Genomic DNA, 18,493 nt, shown 5'->3' on the forward strand with positions numbered 1-18,493 from the left:
CGACTACGTCCTCCGTGAAATCTGTAACGACCCCACCTCCCCCTAAGACGTACCAGAGGGTTTAGCGGGCCGTCTGCCCAACTCTCGCCGGGACTCACTCACTTACTACATTCCTCAAGTAAATTACAAGGTACAACTCAAATAATACATCCAATTTCCCAAAATTACATATCATAAGCGAAGCGTAAACTAGTTCTAAGCGTAAAACGTAGATTTACATCCGATTCAATTCCAAATATTTATACAAGCCCAAAAGTACATAAACCAAAACCAAAACTAAACTATATAAGATGTACGCCATCCAGCCACACAAAGATCCATATACAAGTTCTTCCTTTACCTCGATCCCTGTGGGGAGAAGAAGATAATAGGGGGTGAGTTAGAAACTCAGCGAGTGACCAGTAAAATCAACAGCCAAGTATATTTCACAATAAAGCATTAATATGATGTCATGATGCAGTAATCAAATGTTCATTTATTGCTCATGTGAGCCAGTGAAGTTCTTGTACTTAAATATCCAATGCTTGTTTAGATCAAGTAACCATGAAACAGAAGTAAGGAGCCATCGTGCTCCAAAGAATGTGTAAACAATAGTGGAGACATTGGTTCTAAGCACAAGACTTTCCAGGAACTCATTGGAGCCAAATTATGTCATGGCACACACCCGAACCCCAAATGATATGCAATGGAGTAATAAATGCAAGAATTAGTTCAAAAGTAACTTTGGGACAGTCGAGGGATCATTCACTCCAATTATAGTGTTTCAAGTATTCACGTTCAACTATACTCCATGTTTGAAGTCCAGATCTGCGATAGAAATCCAATTTGAGAACTTTGAAACACGAGTAAGATTCGAAACTTAAACGTTCCGTTCATTAAGAACCAACCAATTGAAATTCATTTGAAAGACACTCGTGGAAACTTGCTCGCTTTTCAAATCATAAGGTTTTGTAACATAGATGCTTGGAAATAATACTTGAGTTGAAAGTACAAGGAAATTCAAGTTTACATTGGCCATTAGGCTTTTCCTCAAGGGTACAAGTTCGGCCAAATTCTAACGTATAACACTCGAGAAACATAGTAGCAAAGGTCCTAACTAGTTCAAGTAATAAGTACTTAACCTTCACTCAAGTCGCTAATATAGTTTTCTAGTTCTCGAGTAAAAATTCGGGCAGCATGCCCTTTGTGTTTACCTAATTTTCCAGCCATTTAGGTTTCATTATTTTTCTCAACCACAACCCAACATCACATATATCAACAATTCATGTCAAGAGCCGTTCCATAGGCTCACAATAGCATAATAACAAGAATCACAACAATAACAAGTGCAGAAATTCAATTTAACACAAGACAGATTTGACGTATGGATGCGGAAATAACATATCTGAGGCTACGCTTATCGGATTGAGACGCAACCTATGTCGTTTCGAAGCTAAGACACAGAGCTACAATGTTCATGAAGGTCACTTAGTCCAGTTTCTAATGTAACTTGGTCAGAGTCTCAAATTACTAAACCAGAAACCAATTCGTCGGCTGTTTAATCGCATTACACTGTAATGGACATAACTCAGTGTACAAAAGTCCAATTCAGGTGTTCTTAGATGCATTTGAAAGTTAAGACAAAATGCCACAACTTTCATGTTTTGGCAAAAAGCTAAATCAGTACGGCTCCCAGTCAAGAAACGTGATAAACTGGACTTAACTGATGAAACGGACTGCTGGGAAATACATAAAATAGTAAGGGTATTTTGGACTTTTCATGACCAACGTTGCTTCGATTGAGCTGAAATTTTGTAGGCACCTATAAAATACCATTCTCTACAAGTTTCCTTCTTTGACCTAAGGCCAATTCGGCCTCTAACATACAGTTATAAATTCGGACAGAATGTTGGGAAAAATTTTCCAGATTCTGGAATTTTTTGTAATCAATGGAACTTTCTCAATTTTCCTTAATTTCTTGGTCCAATCACTACCAAAACCATAGTTGTCAAAATCGCGATTCGGATCGTAGGATCGTACGATCCTACGATCCGGATAACCAAAATCGATCCGGATCGTATTCAGAGTCGCAAATCATATTAATCTCTGTAGGATCGCATAGAATCGTAGCAGAATCGGTAGGATCGTGTAGGATAGTAGAATCGTAGGATCGGTAGGATCGTACGATCCTACAATTTTTTTGCAAATTTGTGAAATACGAAACTCCATTTTGCAAGTAAATGAAAATATTTGTGATATATTTGTAATTTATCAAAGAATTGCAACCTTTAATTGCAATTAGGAGCTTTTGGTAGGATCTTACGATTCTACGATCCGATCCTACGATCCGATCTTGTGAAACTAAAATCGATCCTACGTAGGATCCCGATTTTACAAACCTTGACCAAAACACCTTATAAAACCTTAATTGCAACATATAAGTATCATACAATAAATTGGGCAGAATTTCCCCAAACCCTAGTCATCAAATAAGAAAGGGGAAAACTTCTAAAACATGCTAATCATCCATGATTTCACCATAAAATCAAGTTGCCAAGCTTAATTTAACAAAATTGAAAGCAAAACTTGGAGAGATAAGCTCTCTTACCTTGACTAGAGGTCACTAAGAGAAGCCCAAGCTTTCTCCTTCAAAAAACTCACTAACTAGTCACTCAAGAACAAGTTTAATCGGTTTAGTTCTTTTGATTTCTTGCTTTGTAGCTTGAATCAAGAAGAAATGAAGAAATTTATCTCTTATTCTTCCCCTCTCTCTCTCGGCTCCTTGGCAGAAATATGAAGAGAAATGGAGCTTAGTTGCCTTATAATAAAGCAAGAGGATTAGGACTAATGGTGTCCACAAATTGGGCAAACACTTGGACTAATCTTGGCCACAAAATTTTCTCTTTCTTTCCCTTTGCATATGGACCACAAATTTCGGTCAAGCTTGCTGCCAAGAGGGAAGATATTTTGCTCAAGTTCAATAAATTTGTTTGGTAAGCAAAAATGGTGGTCAAGTGGTGCGTTCAAACGGTAGTACGCGGGACCCGCCGGTTCGCGCCGTTTCTTTTAAAAACACCCGTACTAGGGTTTTTACTTTCCATTCACTAACCTTATCTCATTGCTCCAATTCACATATTATTTCTCACTTAAAAGTCACTTTTAATCCCCAAAATTAATCCTTACTCTGTACCGAAAATTCATCCGGCGAAAAATCGCGAAAACCCTAATTTTGCTCCAAACTTGAAACCGAAGCGTGAAACCCTATTTTCTAGATTCATTGGCACTTATTGTGGGGTGATTGAGTAGTAGGGCCACTATAAAGTGGTATTTGTCAAAGAAAAGGAAATTTTAAGAAAAATATAAGGAATTTGCACGGCTTCTGGCCGGATTCCCCCACAAAACTCTATTCACCAGAAATTTTTCCCTTTCTTCTGCCTCGGGGCGTTACAAAATCCATGAGGGCCTATGTGCGGCATATGTAGGGTCCCGTACATTGGCCAAAAAGTGCCTTCTCCTGGGCTATTATTGGCCCTCAATGTTCCGAGATTTCGCCATGTTGGTGCAAAGGTGCCGAGCTTGCCAGGTACACGCCCCTTTGCGCCACCAGCCAGCTCAGGAAATGGTCCCCATCCACAGTCCTTGGCCCTTCGCCCAGTGGGGGATAGACCTCCTGGGGTCTTTCCCTCGAGCACCGGGGAGGTACGAGCACCTCGTGGTGGCCATCGACTACTTCACCAAGTGGATGGAAGCCGAGCCCCTGGCCACTATCTCAGGGAGGGCAATCCAGAAGTTCTTTTGGAAAAACATAGTCTGCTGTTTCGGGATTCCGCATGTCCTGATATCTGACAACGGGCGACAGTTCGCCGAAAACCCCTTCAAGAGCTGGTGCGCCGAGTTCGGGATCAATCAACACTTCACGTCGGTCGGCCACCCCCAGGCTAACGGTCAGGTGGAGAACGCTAATCGAACCATCCTGTAAGGACTAAAAACTAGACTGGAGCTAGCCCAGTCTAACTGGTTAGAGGAACTCCCTAGTGTCCTCTGGGCTTACCGCACCACGCCCAGGACGGCCACCCAAGAGACCCCGTTCTCTCTGACTTATGGGGTGGAGGCGGTGGTCCCCGCAGAGATCGGTCTCCCATCGCCTCGGACGCAGAATTTCGTTGCGACAGCCAATGGAGAGGAGCTAAGGTGCAATTTGGACATGCTGGAGGCTAAGCGTGAAGAAGCGGCGATACAGATGGTTAAGTACAAGGGCCAACTAGCCCGCTATCACAACGCCCGAGTAAGAAACATTCAGTTCCAGCCAGGAGACCTGGTCCTGCGAAAGAACTCGGTCAGCAGAGCTTACAGTTCCAACAAACTCGACCCGAACTGGGAGGGACCGTACAAGGTCCTGGAAGCCAGCCGGGCTGGTTACTGCAGACTCGCAAAAGTGGATGGGACAGAGGTACCCCGCACTTGGAACTTCTCCAATTTGCGACTGTTCGTAGCGTAGGTTAGGTCAGGGTGACTGGCTGTCTGTTTTTTGAAATTTGAATTTTAGTTTCATGATTCAATAAATGCTCGATTGTCAAGTTCAAATTTTATTTGTATTTGTTTGTCTTTTAAGTTTAAATCCTACACTAGCACACTTAGATTTACCTCACTAAATGTCCTAGTGGGGGGTTAGGGGGATAAACGGTGAAAAACCCTTAAGATCCTTCGAGAGCGCGGGAGTGCTCGACCCCAAGAGGTCGGCGGACGCCTTTGAGAAGCTAGGTGCTGCTCGACCCCGAGAGTTCGGCACGAGTAAGGCTTCCAAAAATTCGGAGTGCTCGACCCGGGAGGTCGGCGCGATCGAGAACTTGGGCGAAAGGGAGTGATGCTCGACCCCGGGAGGTCGGCACGGGTTAACACTTCCAGGGCCTCCAAGTGAGTGCTCGACCCAGGAGGTCGGCACGATCGAGAACTTGGACGAAAGGAAGGCGATGCTCGACCCCGAGAGGTCGGCACGGGTTAACACTTCCGGAGCCTCCAAGTGAGTGCTCGACCCAGGAGGTCGGCACAATCGAGAACTTGGACGAAAGGAAGGCGACGCTCGACCCCGAGAGGTCGGCACGGGTTAACGCTTCCAAAGCTGCCAAGTGGATGCTCGACCCAGGAGGTCGGCACGGGTGAGGTTCCCAAAGATTCTAAGTGAACGTTCGATCCCAGGAGGTCGGCAGAGTGGGAATCTCGGAGTGAGTGCTCGACCCCAAGAGGTCGGCACGGCTCGGGGTTGTGGACTCCGAGAGTTAGACGTTCGGCCCCTAGAGGTCGGCGTGGCATGGACTACTCTGGGTTGGATAGTGTGCGCTTCGACGCTCGACCCGGGAGGTCGGCATGAACGCCTTCGAGGTTGGCCGCTCGATCAGGAGGTCGGCACGAACGCCCGCGGTTAGACGTTCGACCCCAGAGGTCGGCAGGGACATCCCAAAAAATTCGATGCTCAGCCCCAAGAGGCCGGCTCGTCCCCTGGAGGGGTCTATGTTGCGCTCGACCTGTGGGGTCGGCGCATGATTTTGATGGTCTGACTGTCTTTGATAACTCAACTGTCAGATTAAAAAGGGGACGTGTTAGGTGCTCGACCCAGGAGGTCGGCACATGGCGTTGGGTGCTAAAGTTGGGAGCAGGCAGGAAATGCGAAACAATCCTCTTTGAGTTTTATATATACCTTCAAAGCCTATCTATTACAAAGTTCCCTGCCTATCTATTACAAAATTTCCGAGCTGGCAGTCTTGCTGGTGGCCCGCCCGGAGCGGTAGCTGAAGGTACACCTTAGGCATGTTGGGAGGCGTATGGTGAAGGCTATTCAGGAAGTCAGAAGCAGGGGAGCCTTTCCGTCTCAGATGGACCTTCAAGAGCATTTTCAACTGGAGCATGGTCACATCCTTATAAGAAGACGGAAAGGACTTCTGGAGTGGTCGCCGCTCTAGGCCACCGGCTCCTTCCCGAGAGCCTTGCCAGGGTCCTGGTCCTCCTCCAAGGGGACCTCCGCTAGTTCGACCCCCACATCGGTCCTGCGCACCAACTCCTTCAGGGCATGCCCCTTGCAGTACCCATCGAAGAGCCAGTCTACCTTCTCCTCGACTTTAGGGTTGTACTCCTTGAAAGTAGCCAAGTCGAAGCCAGGCAGGCCGAGTGCATGGACCCTGTCCAGGGCTCGCGTGAAGCCGACCTGAAAGGTGGGCTCGCTGAGCAGGGCAACGTCCTCCTCAAATTGTTTGGAGGAGATGAACTCCCGAACAGCCTTCTTGCGCTCCCGGCTGACGGTGCCGGAGAGCTCGATGGCATGCTCCTCCCTCAGCTTCTCCACTCCCGCCTTCTCCTGGTCGAGCTCCGACCTGACGGAGGCGAGCTGGACCTGGGCGGTGTCCAGCCCTTTCTCCGCCTTACCCAGCTAGGCCTTCAGGGAGGCCGCCTCCTTGAGGGCCTGGGTGAGCTTCTGCTTTGCCTCCTGATGCTTCTTCCGCAATTTCTCCAAGTCAGGAGACAGCTCGGAGAAACGGGTCACCAGGGCAGCACCAGCAGCGTTTGCCTGAGGGAAAAAACAGGTCAGCACGCTACGCTACTCCGTCAAAACACAGGCGCAACTGGCCCAAGGGTAGAGAACTTACTTGGGCCTGGGCGGTGAAGTACATGTCCTGGAGCTCGGCCGGGTCGGCGAGCTCCATCCACCTCCTGTCCCGCGAGAGGACCGAGCCCACCATCAGCTCCCGAGCTGCCTCAGGGAATTGGGACCGGTCGTTGATGGAGAGCTTCCAGGAGGGGCAGAAGTGGCGGGGGTCGTGCATGGTGGGGGCTTGGCTCGGCTTCTGGGGGAGGATGTGGCGGAAGTGCCACAAGCTCGGAGGAGGGGACTCCAGAGCATGCTCCTCCGCCTAGCCGACGCCTACATGGACTGGGCCCCCGGATGACGCCAGGGGGAGCGGTTGTGGCACGGCCAGCGCGAGCTTCTTTTGCCCGGCCTGAGAGGGCTCGTCAACCCTGCCTTTCTTCTGCCCGGTCGCCTTCTTCTTGTTGGCGGCCTGTTTGGAGGGGGATGGCTGCGGCGCTTCTGTCTGGGGGGCTGAGCTGCCCCCTGGAGCCTGGGAGGCCGCAGAAGCCCCCTGGGTGGTCTCTGGCTGAGGGGTGGGGGTGGCCTCCTCAAAGGACGCGCCCAGCAGTTTGGAAAGCTTTCTCACTGCAGTAAATACAACGGGTCAGGACGGGACAGTTCAAAAATTGCAATATACTGTAAACACAACAGGCAACAAGGGCAAAGTCAGCGTTACAGGTGCCAAGGTTGGGCTCGAGGGTCACCACCTCCCCAGAGGTTCCGGACAACGTCCCCATCAGCCCGGCCGCGGAGATCTGCTCAGTGAAAAACTTGGTGGCATCAAGTTTCACCTTGGAGTCCGACAGCTGGCTGAGGGTTTCGTAGTCCAGGTCCCCCGGGTAGGGGTCGGCCTTGACCCCCCCAACCTTCCACGCATTAGGGGGAAAATGTGTGGCCCTGACGAAGAAGAAGTCCTCCTTCCAATCCTTCACGGAGTTGGGGAGTCCGTGGAACAACTCCTGGGCACCTTTCCCTCCCTTGGTTTGGGGACCACGGCGGGAGAAGTAGTACCATCCAGGGAGGGCGGCCTTAAGGATGAAGGCGGCTCGGAAGAGGGAGAGAGAGTAAGGGATATCGCAGAGAAGGCAGTAGATCAGGAATCCGGTGATTATCCTGATAGAGGTGGGGTGAAACTGGGTGATTCTGAGCCCCCAATAGTTCAGAATCTCGGTAAGAGTCGAAGGAATGGGGAGGCGGAGCCTTGCGATGAGCTGCTCCCTATAGATGGCTACGAAACCGGGGGGAGGTCTGCAGGCTCGGTCGTCGGGCCCGACTGCCCTAGGCTCGTAAGCCGGGGGAATGGAATAAGACTTGGCCAGCTCGGCCACAGCCTTGGGTGAGAGGGTTGCCTCCTGCAGGTCGGGGTAACCGTAGGAGAATTCGGGATTCTCCCTCTGCTCGGGAGCAGGGGTCCCCCCGGAGGAATTCCTATCCTCCCCAGCTCCCCCCTGGGCTCCGCCAGGGGAGTCATGTGGAGACTGGGGGGAGGAGGTGGAGGCGGCCTGTCGCTCGATAAGGGCATCAAGCTCAGCTGCCTCCTCGAGGGCCTGGGCAGAAGGGGAATGGACGGATGGAGAACTCATGTTGTCAGTGGAACCACGCGAGTCTGAAGTGTGGAAGCTGGGATGGGAAACAGAAGAAGAGGAAAGGGGAGGAGGAGAAGATGGTGATGAAGATGAGGGTGAAGGCGAGGAGAGAATGTTGATTCTGGGAGCTCTGCGGTGGACCAGAATTCTGGGGGCAGAGGAAGTAGCGTCGGAAGAATCCGACATAAAAAACAGGAGGAGACGCTGTGAGAAGGGACTTACTGATGACTGAAGCGAGAAAAGGGAAAGAGTGGCCGGAATCTGGGCACTGAGGGCCGGAAGCTTTACGTCTGGAACTTCTGGGAATGTGAGGATGCGTTAAGGAAAGGAGAAATGGCAAATGGAGCGGATGGAAATGTGGTAACCCCTATTTATAGGGGGGAAAATGGAGGGAAAACGGTTGCTTGAAATTGAACCGTCCCATGTGAACGCATTTAATGCTGGTACGAAAATCGAAGAGGCGCGACAACTGAAGGGACGTGGGTGCAGTGCCCCTGTGACAGTACTGTACCAGGAATGACCTGGGCAGAGTAGTGCGCGGCTCTGGCCTCCCACATGGCAGAGGTAGATTAGGTCTGCCTGACAGCCCTACCTAATCTAGGGGGCTAGTGCAGAGGCCTCATCCTGGGCCTGGACACGTGGCAGTCCAGACAGGGCCGAGCTGGGTTTTGGCCCCTGGCCCCTGGCAGTCGACCTGGGCCGCATCGCTAGGGCTCCCGAAGGAGGCAAGGGTCCGTCCCGAAGAGGTCGGGGATAATCCCCCTCCGTGCGGTATACCGACTATTTTGGGCAGGTCCCGAAACGTACGGAGGTCGGACTCCCTCACAGCTATAAATGATAGCACACGTCAACTGTACAAGGTACGCTCACTCTAGGAAAATTACTCCTGGTTGTTATTGCTTCCCGTGAACTCTACTCACCGGAAAACTAACTTGACCGTCGGAGTGCCCTCGGGGACAACCCTCGGGCCCCCTCTTCCAGTTCCTCCTTGTTTGTTTTGCAGGCTTAGGACCAACTCTTCCATCAGCACCCCGAGCTCATCAGTTCAGCTCGGTCCGGGGAAGTTCAGCGCTTCTTCAGTTGGCATCTCACCCGACAGGGACGGGAACAGCCTTCGGGCTTTACCTGTTACCAACACATCCGGTTAAGGCTACCCATTTCGGTGGATCTCTAACCCAATTTTTTTTTTTTTTTAAAATTTTTTTTCAGCTTAACAACAAATGTCTATCTAGAAAAATCATATATTAACTAACTGTTGGAAAAACCAACAGCCAATTATTTTTTCAGCTTAACAACAAATGCTTATTTAGAAAATCATATATTAACTAAATGTTAAAAAAATCAAAGACTATTTAGGCTGTTGGCCACTACTCGATTATCGTAGCCTTTAATGTTTCTTGTTACAATATACGTCTTGTAACTTTTAAGTGGCTTAAATCCATACGGGTACGTAATACATTCGTCTGGTCTGATGGCAGTTCAGCACCCATCGATTCGGGAATACAGATAATTTTATTTTGAGATACTTAAATAAGCAAGAAAGTTGATAATTTGAGAGTTTTGAAATAGATCCAATTCCTCGTTTATCAACAAAAAACTTACTACAAGAAAGCAGGGCAAATAAAAAGCTTCCCGCCAATAATCTAGCGTATAGCTGCTCTTAGTTGCTTGCTATCTAGAATGTTGATCCAACCAAACCCTTTGCCCCAATTAAGGGCAATGGACGCAAAAACAATGAGTGAAACGCAGATTCTGAGAAACCCTTACCACTAACTCAAGAACCTCGAGAGAGTTTGGCCATCTACAAACGGAATCGAACATAGAAGCCCTTATCAAGATTAATCTTGTCATTTGCTGAATCATAAGTATCAATCTTCCAATGCCTGTTGCAGTTGTGATAGATTGACTGAAAAAATTTGTTACATACACTAGAATGTCACACAAGTCAAGGAGCTCTGAATCTTCCCTTCCTCTGCATCTCTTTCCCTCGAGTAACTTTTCGATCAGCACCTTGAAGCTTTCACACCCGGTGCTCTTTAGATTCCTGAGAATAATTGCTGGAATCCTGTGATGGTAGAAGAAGACATTGCACGCCATAAGGAAATGCTGAGTAAAACATATCAGCAAGTTAACTAACAACTTGAGAGGTCAGAGCAGCTGAACAGCCAAAAGATCAACGCAGCATGAAGGTCAAGAGAGCTACCACAAATAATTAAGTACTCGTTATCTAATGCTAAATTATTATGTTTTAATTATTCTTTTAAAAATCAGATGAATTGATTTACACAGACAAATCATAGAACCTGACAGCCCAATTCCAAGATGTTATCAACAGTCCAATATCATAGAAGCCTTACATCAGTTTATCTCATTAAAGCTTAGGCTTTTCAATCGGCAAATGAATTTCAAACAAACCTTTTGCTACATCATGCTGTCAAAGCTTAGACATTTCTAGTAACAAACGTATTTCAAACGAGTCTGTAATACAAACAATAAAACTCTGAGAACTCTTTTCTATTCCGCTTTTGACAAAATGACCTGAACCACACAAAGAAGTTCCATCATTATGCCCATATGCAAAGATTATACTCAAATCTCTAAATCCAACATCACTAAGGCAAATGCTAAACTAATCAGCAGCCGATCCCTGTAGATTACTTCAAGTTCAAGACTACTAAAAGAACCAAAAGGGTACAAATTAGAACATCACCAAAAGACCCAGTCTTGCACTTCAACAAATACCTACAGAGATACAAGCAATAAAAATACCCAAAAATTCCTTTGATAGAAGAAGGATAGTACCCAAAAATCCAACATTCAATGCTGGTAAAGCAAGTCTAGTATCCACAATGCCTTGTGCATTCAGGAAATTTCTCTATGTCAGGGCCTGGAACACAAAAAAAAAAAAAAGTTTTGGGCTTTTTGAATGAACAGTGAGTCAAAAAAGATGTAAATACCAACGCTTATGAATTCCTAGTGGTTGCCAAATCTACATTTGAAATGGCCTAGAAAAAGTCAATTTGACTTTTTAACAAATTGTTGAATTAAAATTGAATACATGCCGGATTGGAAGCAACTTACAAGCTGTTGATTCACATATATTCAGAAACAAATATTTAGCCATCCCAGTGATCTTAGCACTAAAGCAAAATCGAAAGTCATCTCTATACCTTGAACTGTTTCAAGCATGAGATAGTTGAGTAAGCACAACTGATATAGATCAAGAAAACAACACAATAAATTGACCCAAAGAACTAGCTATATTGCTCATGAATCAAGAAACCTGTGCGGTCACATAAAGCCAACATTCTTTGTAAATGGTAGACTAACTAAACACAAAAAATATCAATGGTCAATAAAATTCATATGCAAACTAAGAATGTTATCAAAGAAAATACAGAAAAAAATGATAATAACAGAAACAACTCCTTGTACATTGGTAGCCTTTCATGCAAGTATAATACAGCACTAAATGAAAAATCTGATCAGTGCAAAGTTGCATAGGTAAAGTTGAACTAAATGACATACATTAAAGGAGTTCCTTTTATTATCAGAAATTGCAAAACACTAATCATCCACTGCCCCTAGGCTTCAAAATTGAATCCAGAAAGATTGATTTAAAGCTTGCACTAATTTCCCTTGCACCAAGATCCTAACTCATATGGGACAAAAATGAAATGAGCTATGAGAAGGAAAGAAATAGAACAACATAATAAAAGTAGCAACACGAATCAGAATTGACTAGAGATAGAAACGATAATTGATGTAATATTGATATTTGCATGAAAATGCAGATTTCTGCTGAAAGGCTGAGTAGGGAGGGAAAAAGAGGGTTTTGCAAGTGGTGATCATTGTGAATTGGGCATATATATAGAGAGAGGGGGAGGAAAAGAATATAAGAAAGTATTAATGTGCTAACACAACTCCTAGTTGGCTTGAGTAAAAAATTATAATTGATGTAAAATTGGTATTTGCATAGAAGCACAGATTTGTGATGGAAGGCTTAAAGGGAGGGAGGGAAGGAGGGAGGGGGAGAGAGACAGAGAGGGGGAGAGAGAGACTTGAGATCTGATATGATAATGGATCTAAAAACAGATATTTGCAGATAAAACATAGACTTGCAACGAAAGGATGATAGAGGGGTACTGCATTAACAAGTTTGTGACGCTAACTTGTCAAAATACTTAATAAAGATAGTTGATTGGTTTTGTTGAAAAGACACATATCCAATTAAATACGAGTTCCAACATAACAAACCAAAGTTACAATCAAACAATGGGATTAGAATTGGGAACTCAAATTCTAGTCAAAAGGGTCAAACACACCCTCAGAGGAAACAAGCATTATTGGCTCTCTGAAACCTCATATAGAAGGTATCAGAGACTCTTCCTCCTTCAAATATTGTCAACAGGCAGAATTAAACTTTATCATCCTCCAAACAAAATTCGAGACCTTTACTGGAATGTCTGACTGCAAGTTAACTTCTGGACTAACTCTCCCACACAGACTGCAAAGAAACACCACGATGGAACATGTTCAACAGGATACTATTTTATGGGCATCTGAAGGTAAGTCCATAGACTTTAAAATCAGTGAATTGTTGAATAATTGGACCACTCTAATTCAGATTTTTTTTTCGGCTGAGGTTTAGGAAATGGAATTACAGTGTTTCCCTCTACCAATCTCTCCTTACCATTATCCCAGAAGAAATGAATAATTTTCATCGCTACCTAAAACTTACAAATCATCCTCAGCAAAATCTTCATTACCTCAATATTTTATGCATCCAGAATGCATAAAATCAGCAAAGAACACTTAAAGCGAAATAATCACCAAAACAGAATCGTTTTAAAATCTGTTAAATCTGTGGTGATGGTTTCATCCTGTATGTTTCTGAGTTTGTGGTAGAAAGCTTTACCTTGTCTAAAATCACAGAACAAAAAGAAATTTCCTGGGGCACATCTCAGGTATGGCGTCCTCCTCCAGAATGAGTTCCTGGTTTTTCTGTGGGAACTAAAAAAGAATCAGGCAGACAAATCCACAAACAGCATTCATACGACAGTGATGCATGATCAACAAAGAAGAGAACTTGATTTCACAAATACAAAACACAGAAAATCCATCTTTTAGTACAGAGCTATATAGGGGAGAGAAAAGGAGAAGAGACATAATAGAAGCAGATTGGAGCAGGCAATATAAGTCAGACTTTTTCACTAGGACTCTATGTGCTGCACTTTAATAATGATGAAACCAGACAGAAAAATATTTAGGATATTAATTTGCCAAAATTCTAAAAGAATGAACTAACTGTTACTGCTTGCCTCAGAAGTCTGAGAAACAAGTGCTTATTTGTTATAGAAGCCACTATTACACATGATTTTTTTGGCAAAGAAAAGAGAACCCCCAGCTACTATGAATGTAATTTCACATGTATCAAACAACAAAGTGTCCAATGTTATCACCATAAGGCAGAACGATCATAAGGATTCATTGATCAGGAAATCAAACTAGCTGCTGATACTTATTCTTGCTCACCTCCATAATATCAGAAATGAGATAAGTGATCCCCAAAACTTTCATTCAATCACCTTCAAGGTTTACTAAGAAAGAATGTTTCTTCAGTAAGTAGAAATTCGATTGGTAACTGCAAGCTTAATGTCCTTCAAATAACAATCCATATGCTCATTGTCCTTAAGCATATGAAACATTTTTGATCAGGTTACTTGCAATTTTATCCACCATCCAAGCGGAGCTCTACTCTCAAACATGCTGCATCTTGAAACTTAAAGAGTATCTTAGTCAACAATTTAAGAGACAATCAATAGAAAACCAACAGCTAATACAAACAGACTTCAAAAACTTTTCATCTGTATGAAAACTATTTTAAGGCTAAGGCAAGCTACTTGGATTATTCATTTGAGGAGTACTCAGTTGCGGTAGAGGATGTGTAAATGGCACAGAAAGAAGATAAAGCAGAGAAGAACAGGAAGTGCTAAGAAAAAGATTTCAGTGAATCAAGTATGTAAGCAGAATGGGTTCAACAATACACATGGCCAACTTATGAATGCTAATCACAGAATAATGTATAAGACAAAACCATCTGAAGTTTGGCTTCGAAGCATTCTGCAGTAATAAACAGAAACAAGCATCAAAAAAAGAAAGAAAGTGATAACGAACAGAAAAAAAGCATAAAAAAGAAATGAAACAAAAGACATGAGAATGAATCCTTTAGTAATATTATAGATGAGATAATATAGATAAAAAAAAAAACTACAAAGAGACAGTGCGTCTATAAAGTATTTCGTCATCACTCTCATCCTCCTCTTCTGATACAATCTCATTTCCTGGTAACTCCAACTTCCCACCCATAAAAAATGACGGACCAGCACTCTCTGCCTCAATGTAATGCCCATGGAGTCGCTCTTCAAATCTTTGGTCACTACAGTTGAGAAACCAAGCCAAAGAACAGCTTATCCCCTTGCTTTGCAACCTCTGAAACCTGGGTTTGATCCTTGATTCTAAGCTATAAGTAAAATATTCTGGAAATTCAACGAGCTCTTTTAGTGGTCTGCCCATTTCACTCTTAAAAAAGTAATAGCTGTTTTTCATGAGCCCAACTTGTAAAGCAACTAGCTGAGGACACTTGACAATCATCTTTGCTACATCTTCTGCTGGAACTGCGCGTCCAAGAAGAAACTCCATAGGTTTCATTATCACATGCTGGTTAAGACTCACAATCTGTGGCATTTTCTCAATAACACGAGCGAAACCATCAGGATCAACCTTAAGCTTTAGGTTGAAGAAATACTGCTGGGAAGACAATTTAGCCTTCAGAGGTAATCCAAGAATTTGGGGGTATTGCGCAATGACTGAAGCAAGTGCTTCCTGTCTAATTCCGAAACTAATCAAACACTCCACATTTGGTTTCACAGTATCCTCAAGGTCATATCCAAGTAAATATGCTCTCTTTTCAAACATCCTAGCCAGAATCTTCTTCGGCAACCCCAGAGAAACCAAGTAATCCACAAGTGGCTTAATCATCGTCCCAACTCTCATCCCCAAAACGTAGGGATATTGAGTGACCATGGGACCAATATCCCTTGGATGAACCCCAATACTAACTAAATAAGCCACTGAAGTACTCATAGTCCCCTCAAGCTTGAATCCCACATCGGACGGAGTAACGGATGACAACCTGAATAAAAGAGCCTAATGCTCCAACTTTGCCCGTGTTCGTAGAAAGGAGAGATGGTTGGCATCTCCCCCGACAGGGACGGGAACAGCCTTCGGGCTTTACCTGTTACCAACACATCCGGTTAAGGCTACCCACTTCGGTGGATCTCTAACCCAATTTTTTTTTTTTTTTATTTAATTTTTCAGCTCAACAACAAATGTCTATCTAGAAAAATCATATGTTAACTAACTGTTGGAAAAACCAACAGCCAATTATTTTTTCAGCTTAACAACAAATGCCTATTTAGAAAATCATATATTAACTAAATGTTAAAAAAATCAACAGCTATTTAGGCTGTTGGCCACTACCCGATTATCGTAATCTTCAATGTTTCTTGTTACAACATGTGTCTTGTCACTTTTAAGTGGTTTAAATCCATACGGATACGTAATGCACTCGTCTGGTCTGATAGCAGTTCAGCTCCCATCGATTCGGGAATACAGATAATTTTATTTTGAGATACTTAAATAAGTAAGAAAGTTGATAGTTTGAGAGTTTTGAAATAGATCCAATTCCTCGTTTATCAACAAAAAACTTACTACAAGAAAGCAGGGCAAATAAAAAGCTTCCCGCCAATAGTCTAGCGTGTAGCTGCTCTTAGTTGCTTGCTATCTAGAATGTTGATCCAACCAAACCCTTTGCCCCAATTAAGGGCAATGGACGCAAAAACAATGAGTGAAACGCAGATTCTGAGAAACCCTTACCACTAACTCAAGAACCTCGAGAGAGTTTGGCCATCTACAAACGGAATCGAACATAGAAGCCCTTATCAAGATTAATCTTGTCATTTGCTGAATCACAAGTATCAATCTTCCAATGTCTGTTGCAGTTGTGATAGATTGAGTGAAAAAATTTGTTACATACACTAGAATGTCACACAAGTCAAGGAGCTCTGAATCTTCCCTTCCTCTGCATCTCTTTCCCTCGAGTAACTTTTCGATCAGCACCTTGAAACTTTCACACCCGGTGCTCTTTAGATTCCTGAGAATAATTGCTGGAATCCTGTGATGGTAGAAGAAGACATTGCACACCATAAGGAAATGCTGAGTAAAACATATCAGCAAGTTAACTAACAACTTGAGAGGTCAGAGCAGCTGAACAGCCAAAAGATCAACGCAGCATGAAGGTCAAGAGAGCTACCACAAATAATTAAGTACTCGTTATCTAATGCTAAATTATTATGTTTTAATTATTCTTTTAAAAATCAGATGAATTGATTTACACAGACAAATCATAGAACCTGACAGCCCAATTCCAAGATGTTATCAACAGTCCAATATCATAGAAGCCTTACATCAGTTTATCTCATTAAAGCTTAGGCTTTTCAATCGGCAAATGAATTTCAAACAAACCTTTTGCTACATCATGCTGTCAAAGCTTAGACATTTCTAGTAACAAACGTATTTCAAACGAGTCTGTAATACAAACAATAAAACTCTGAGAACTCTTTTCTATTCCGCTTTTGACAAAATGACCTGAACCACACAAAGAAGTTCCATCATTATGCCCATATGCAAAGATTATACTCAAATCTCTAAATCCAACATCACTAAGGCAAATGCTAAACTAATCAGCAGCCGATCCCTGTAGATTACTTCAAGTTCAAGACTACTAAAAGAACCAAAAGGGTACAAATTAGAACATCACCAAAAGACCCAGTCTTGCACTTCAACAAATACCTACAGAGATACAAGCAATAAAAATACCCAAAAATTCCTTTGATAGAAGAAGGATAGTACCCAAAAATCCAACATTCAATGCTGGTAAAGCAAGTCTAGTATCCACAATGCCTTGTGCATTCAGGAAATTTCTCTATGTCAGGGCCTGGAACACAAAAAAAAAAAAAAGTTTTGGGCTTTTTGAATGAACAGTGAGTCAAAAAAGATGTAAATACCAACGCTTATGAATTCCTAGTGGTTGCCAAATCTACATTTGAAATGGCCTAGAAAAAGTCAATTTGACTTTTTAACAAATTGTTGAATTAAAATTGAATACATGCCGGATTGGAAGCAACTTACAAGCTGTTGATTCACATATATTCAGAAACAAATATTTAGCCATCCCAGTGATCTTAGCACTAAAGCAAAATCGAAAGTCATCTCTATACCTTGAACTGTTTCAAGCATGAGATAGTTGAGTAAGCACAACTGATATAGATCAAGAAAACAACACAATAAATTGACCCAAAGAACTAGCTATATTGCTCATGAATCAAGAAACCTGTGCGGTCACATAAAGCCAACATTCTTTGTAAATGGTAGACTAACTAAACACAAAAAATATCAATGGTCAATAAAATTCATATGCAAACTAAGAATGTTATCAAAGAAAATACAGAAAAAAATGATAATAACAGAAACAACTCCTTGTACATTGGTAGCCTTTCATGCAAGTATAATACAGCACTAAATGAAAAATCTGATCAGTGCAAAGTTGCATAGGTAAAGTTGAACTAAATGACATACATTAAAGGAGTTCCTTTTATTATCAGAAATTGCAAAACACTAATCATCCACTGCCCCTAGGCTTCAAAATTGAATCCAGAAAGATTCATTTAAAGCTTGCACTAATTTCCCTTGCACCAAGATCCTAACTCATATGGGACAAAAATGAAATGAGCTATGAGAAGGAAAGAAATAGAACAACATAATAAAAGTAGCAACACGAATCAGAATTGACTAGAGATAGAAACGATAATTGATGTAATATTGATATTTGCATGAAAATGCAGATTTCTGCTGAAAGGCTGAGTAGGGAGGGAAAAAGAGGGTTTTGCAAGTGGTGATCATTGTGAATTGGGCATATATATAGAGAGAGGGGGAGGAAAAGAATATAAGAAAGTATTAATGTGCTAACACAACTCCTAGTTGGCTTGAGTAAAAAATTATAATTGATGTAAAATTGGTATTTGCATAGAAGCACAGATTTGTGATGGAAGGCTTAAAGGGAGGGAGGGAAGGAGGGAGGGGGAGAGAGACAGAGAGGGGGAGAGAGAGACTTGAGATCTGATATGATAATGGATCTAAAAACAGATATTTGCAGATAAAACATAGACTTGCAACGAAAGGATGATAG

The 18,493-nt window shown here is 43.3% G+C and overlaps 1 protein-coding gene and 2 non-coding genes across 3 annotated transcripts; 2 read left to right on the forward strand and 1 right to left on the reverse strand.

Annotated features, from left to right (window-relative positions):
• Positions 1 to 9,263: 9,263 nt before the first annotated feature.
• Positions 9,264 to 9,370, forward strand: LOC113772705. Its single transcript, XR_003468664.1, has one exon. It is a non-coding gene; the product is annotated as a U6atac minor spliceosomal RNA (small nuclear RNA).
• A 5,028-nt stretch (positions 9,371 to 14,398) lies between these two features.
• On the reverse strand, positions 14,399 to 15,533 carry LOC113772204 (transcription termination factor MTERF4, chloroplastic-like). Its single transcript, XM_027316791.1, has one exon. It carries the CDS (start codon positions 15,328 to 15,330, stop codon positions 14,455 to 14,457), a length of 876 nt encoding a protein of 291 aa, XP_027172592.1. The 5' UTR covers positions 15,331 to 15,533; the 3' UTR covers positions 14,399 to 14,454.
• Positions 15,414 to 15,542, forward strand: LOC113772703. The gene has a single exon (XR_003468662.1). It is a non-coding gene; the product is annotated as a U6atac minor spliceosomal RNA (small nuclear RNA).
• Positions 15,543 to 18,493: the final 2,951 nt, after the last annotated feature.

The sequence above is a fragment of the Coffea eugenioides genome, chromosome 5 (genome assembly GCF_003713205.1).
Source record: "Coffea eugenioides isolate CCC68of chromosome 5, Ceug_1.0, whole genome shotgun sequence".
NCBI lineage: Eukaryota > Viridiplantae > Streptophyta > Magnoliopsida > Gentianales > Rubiaceae > Coffea > Coffea eugenioides.

What these genes read in the sequence shown, in the direction of transcription:
- LOC113772204 (XM_027316791.1), bottom strand. Translation starts at nt 15,330, where the DNA reads ATGAGTACTTCAGTGGCTTATTTAGTTAGTATTGGGGTTCATCCAAGG.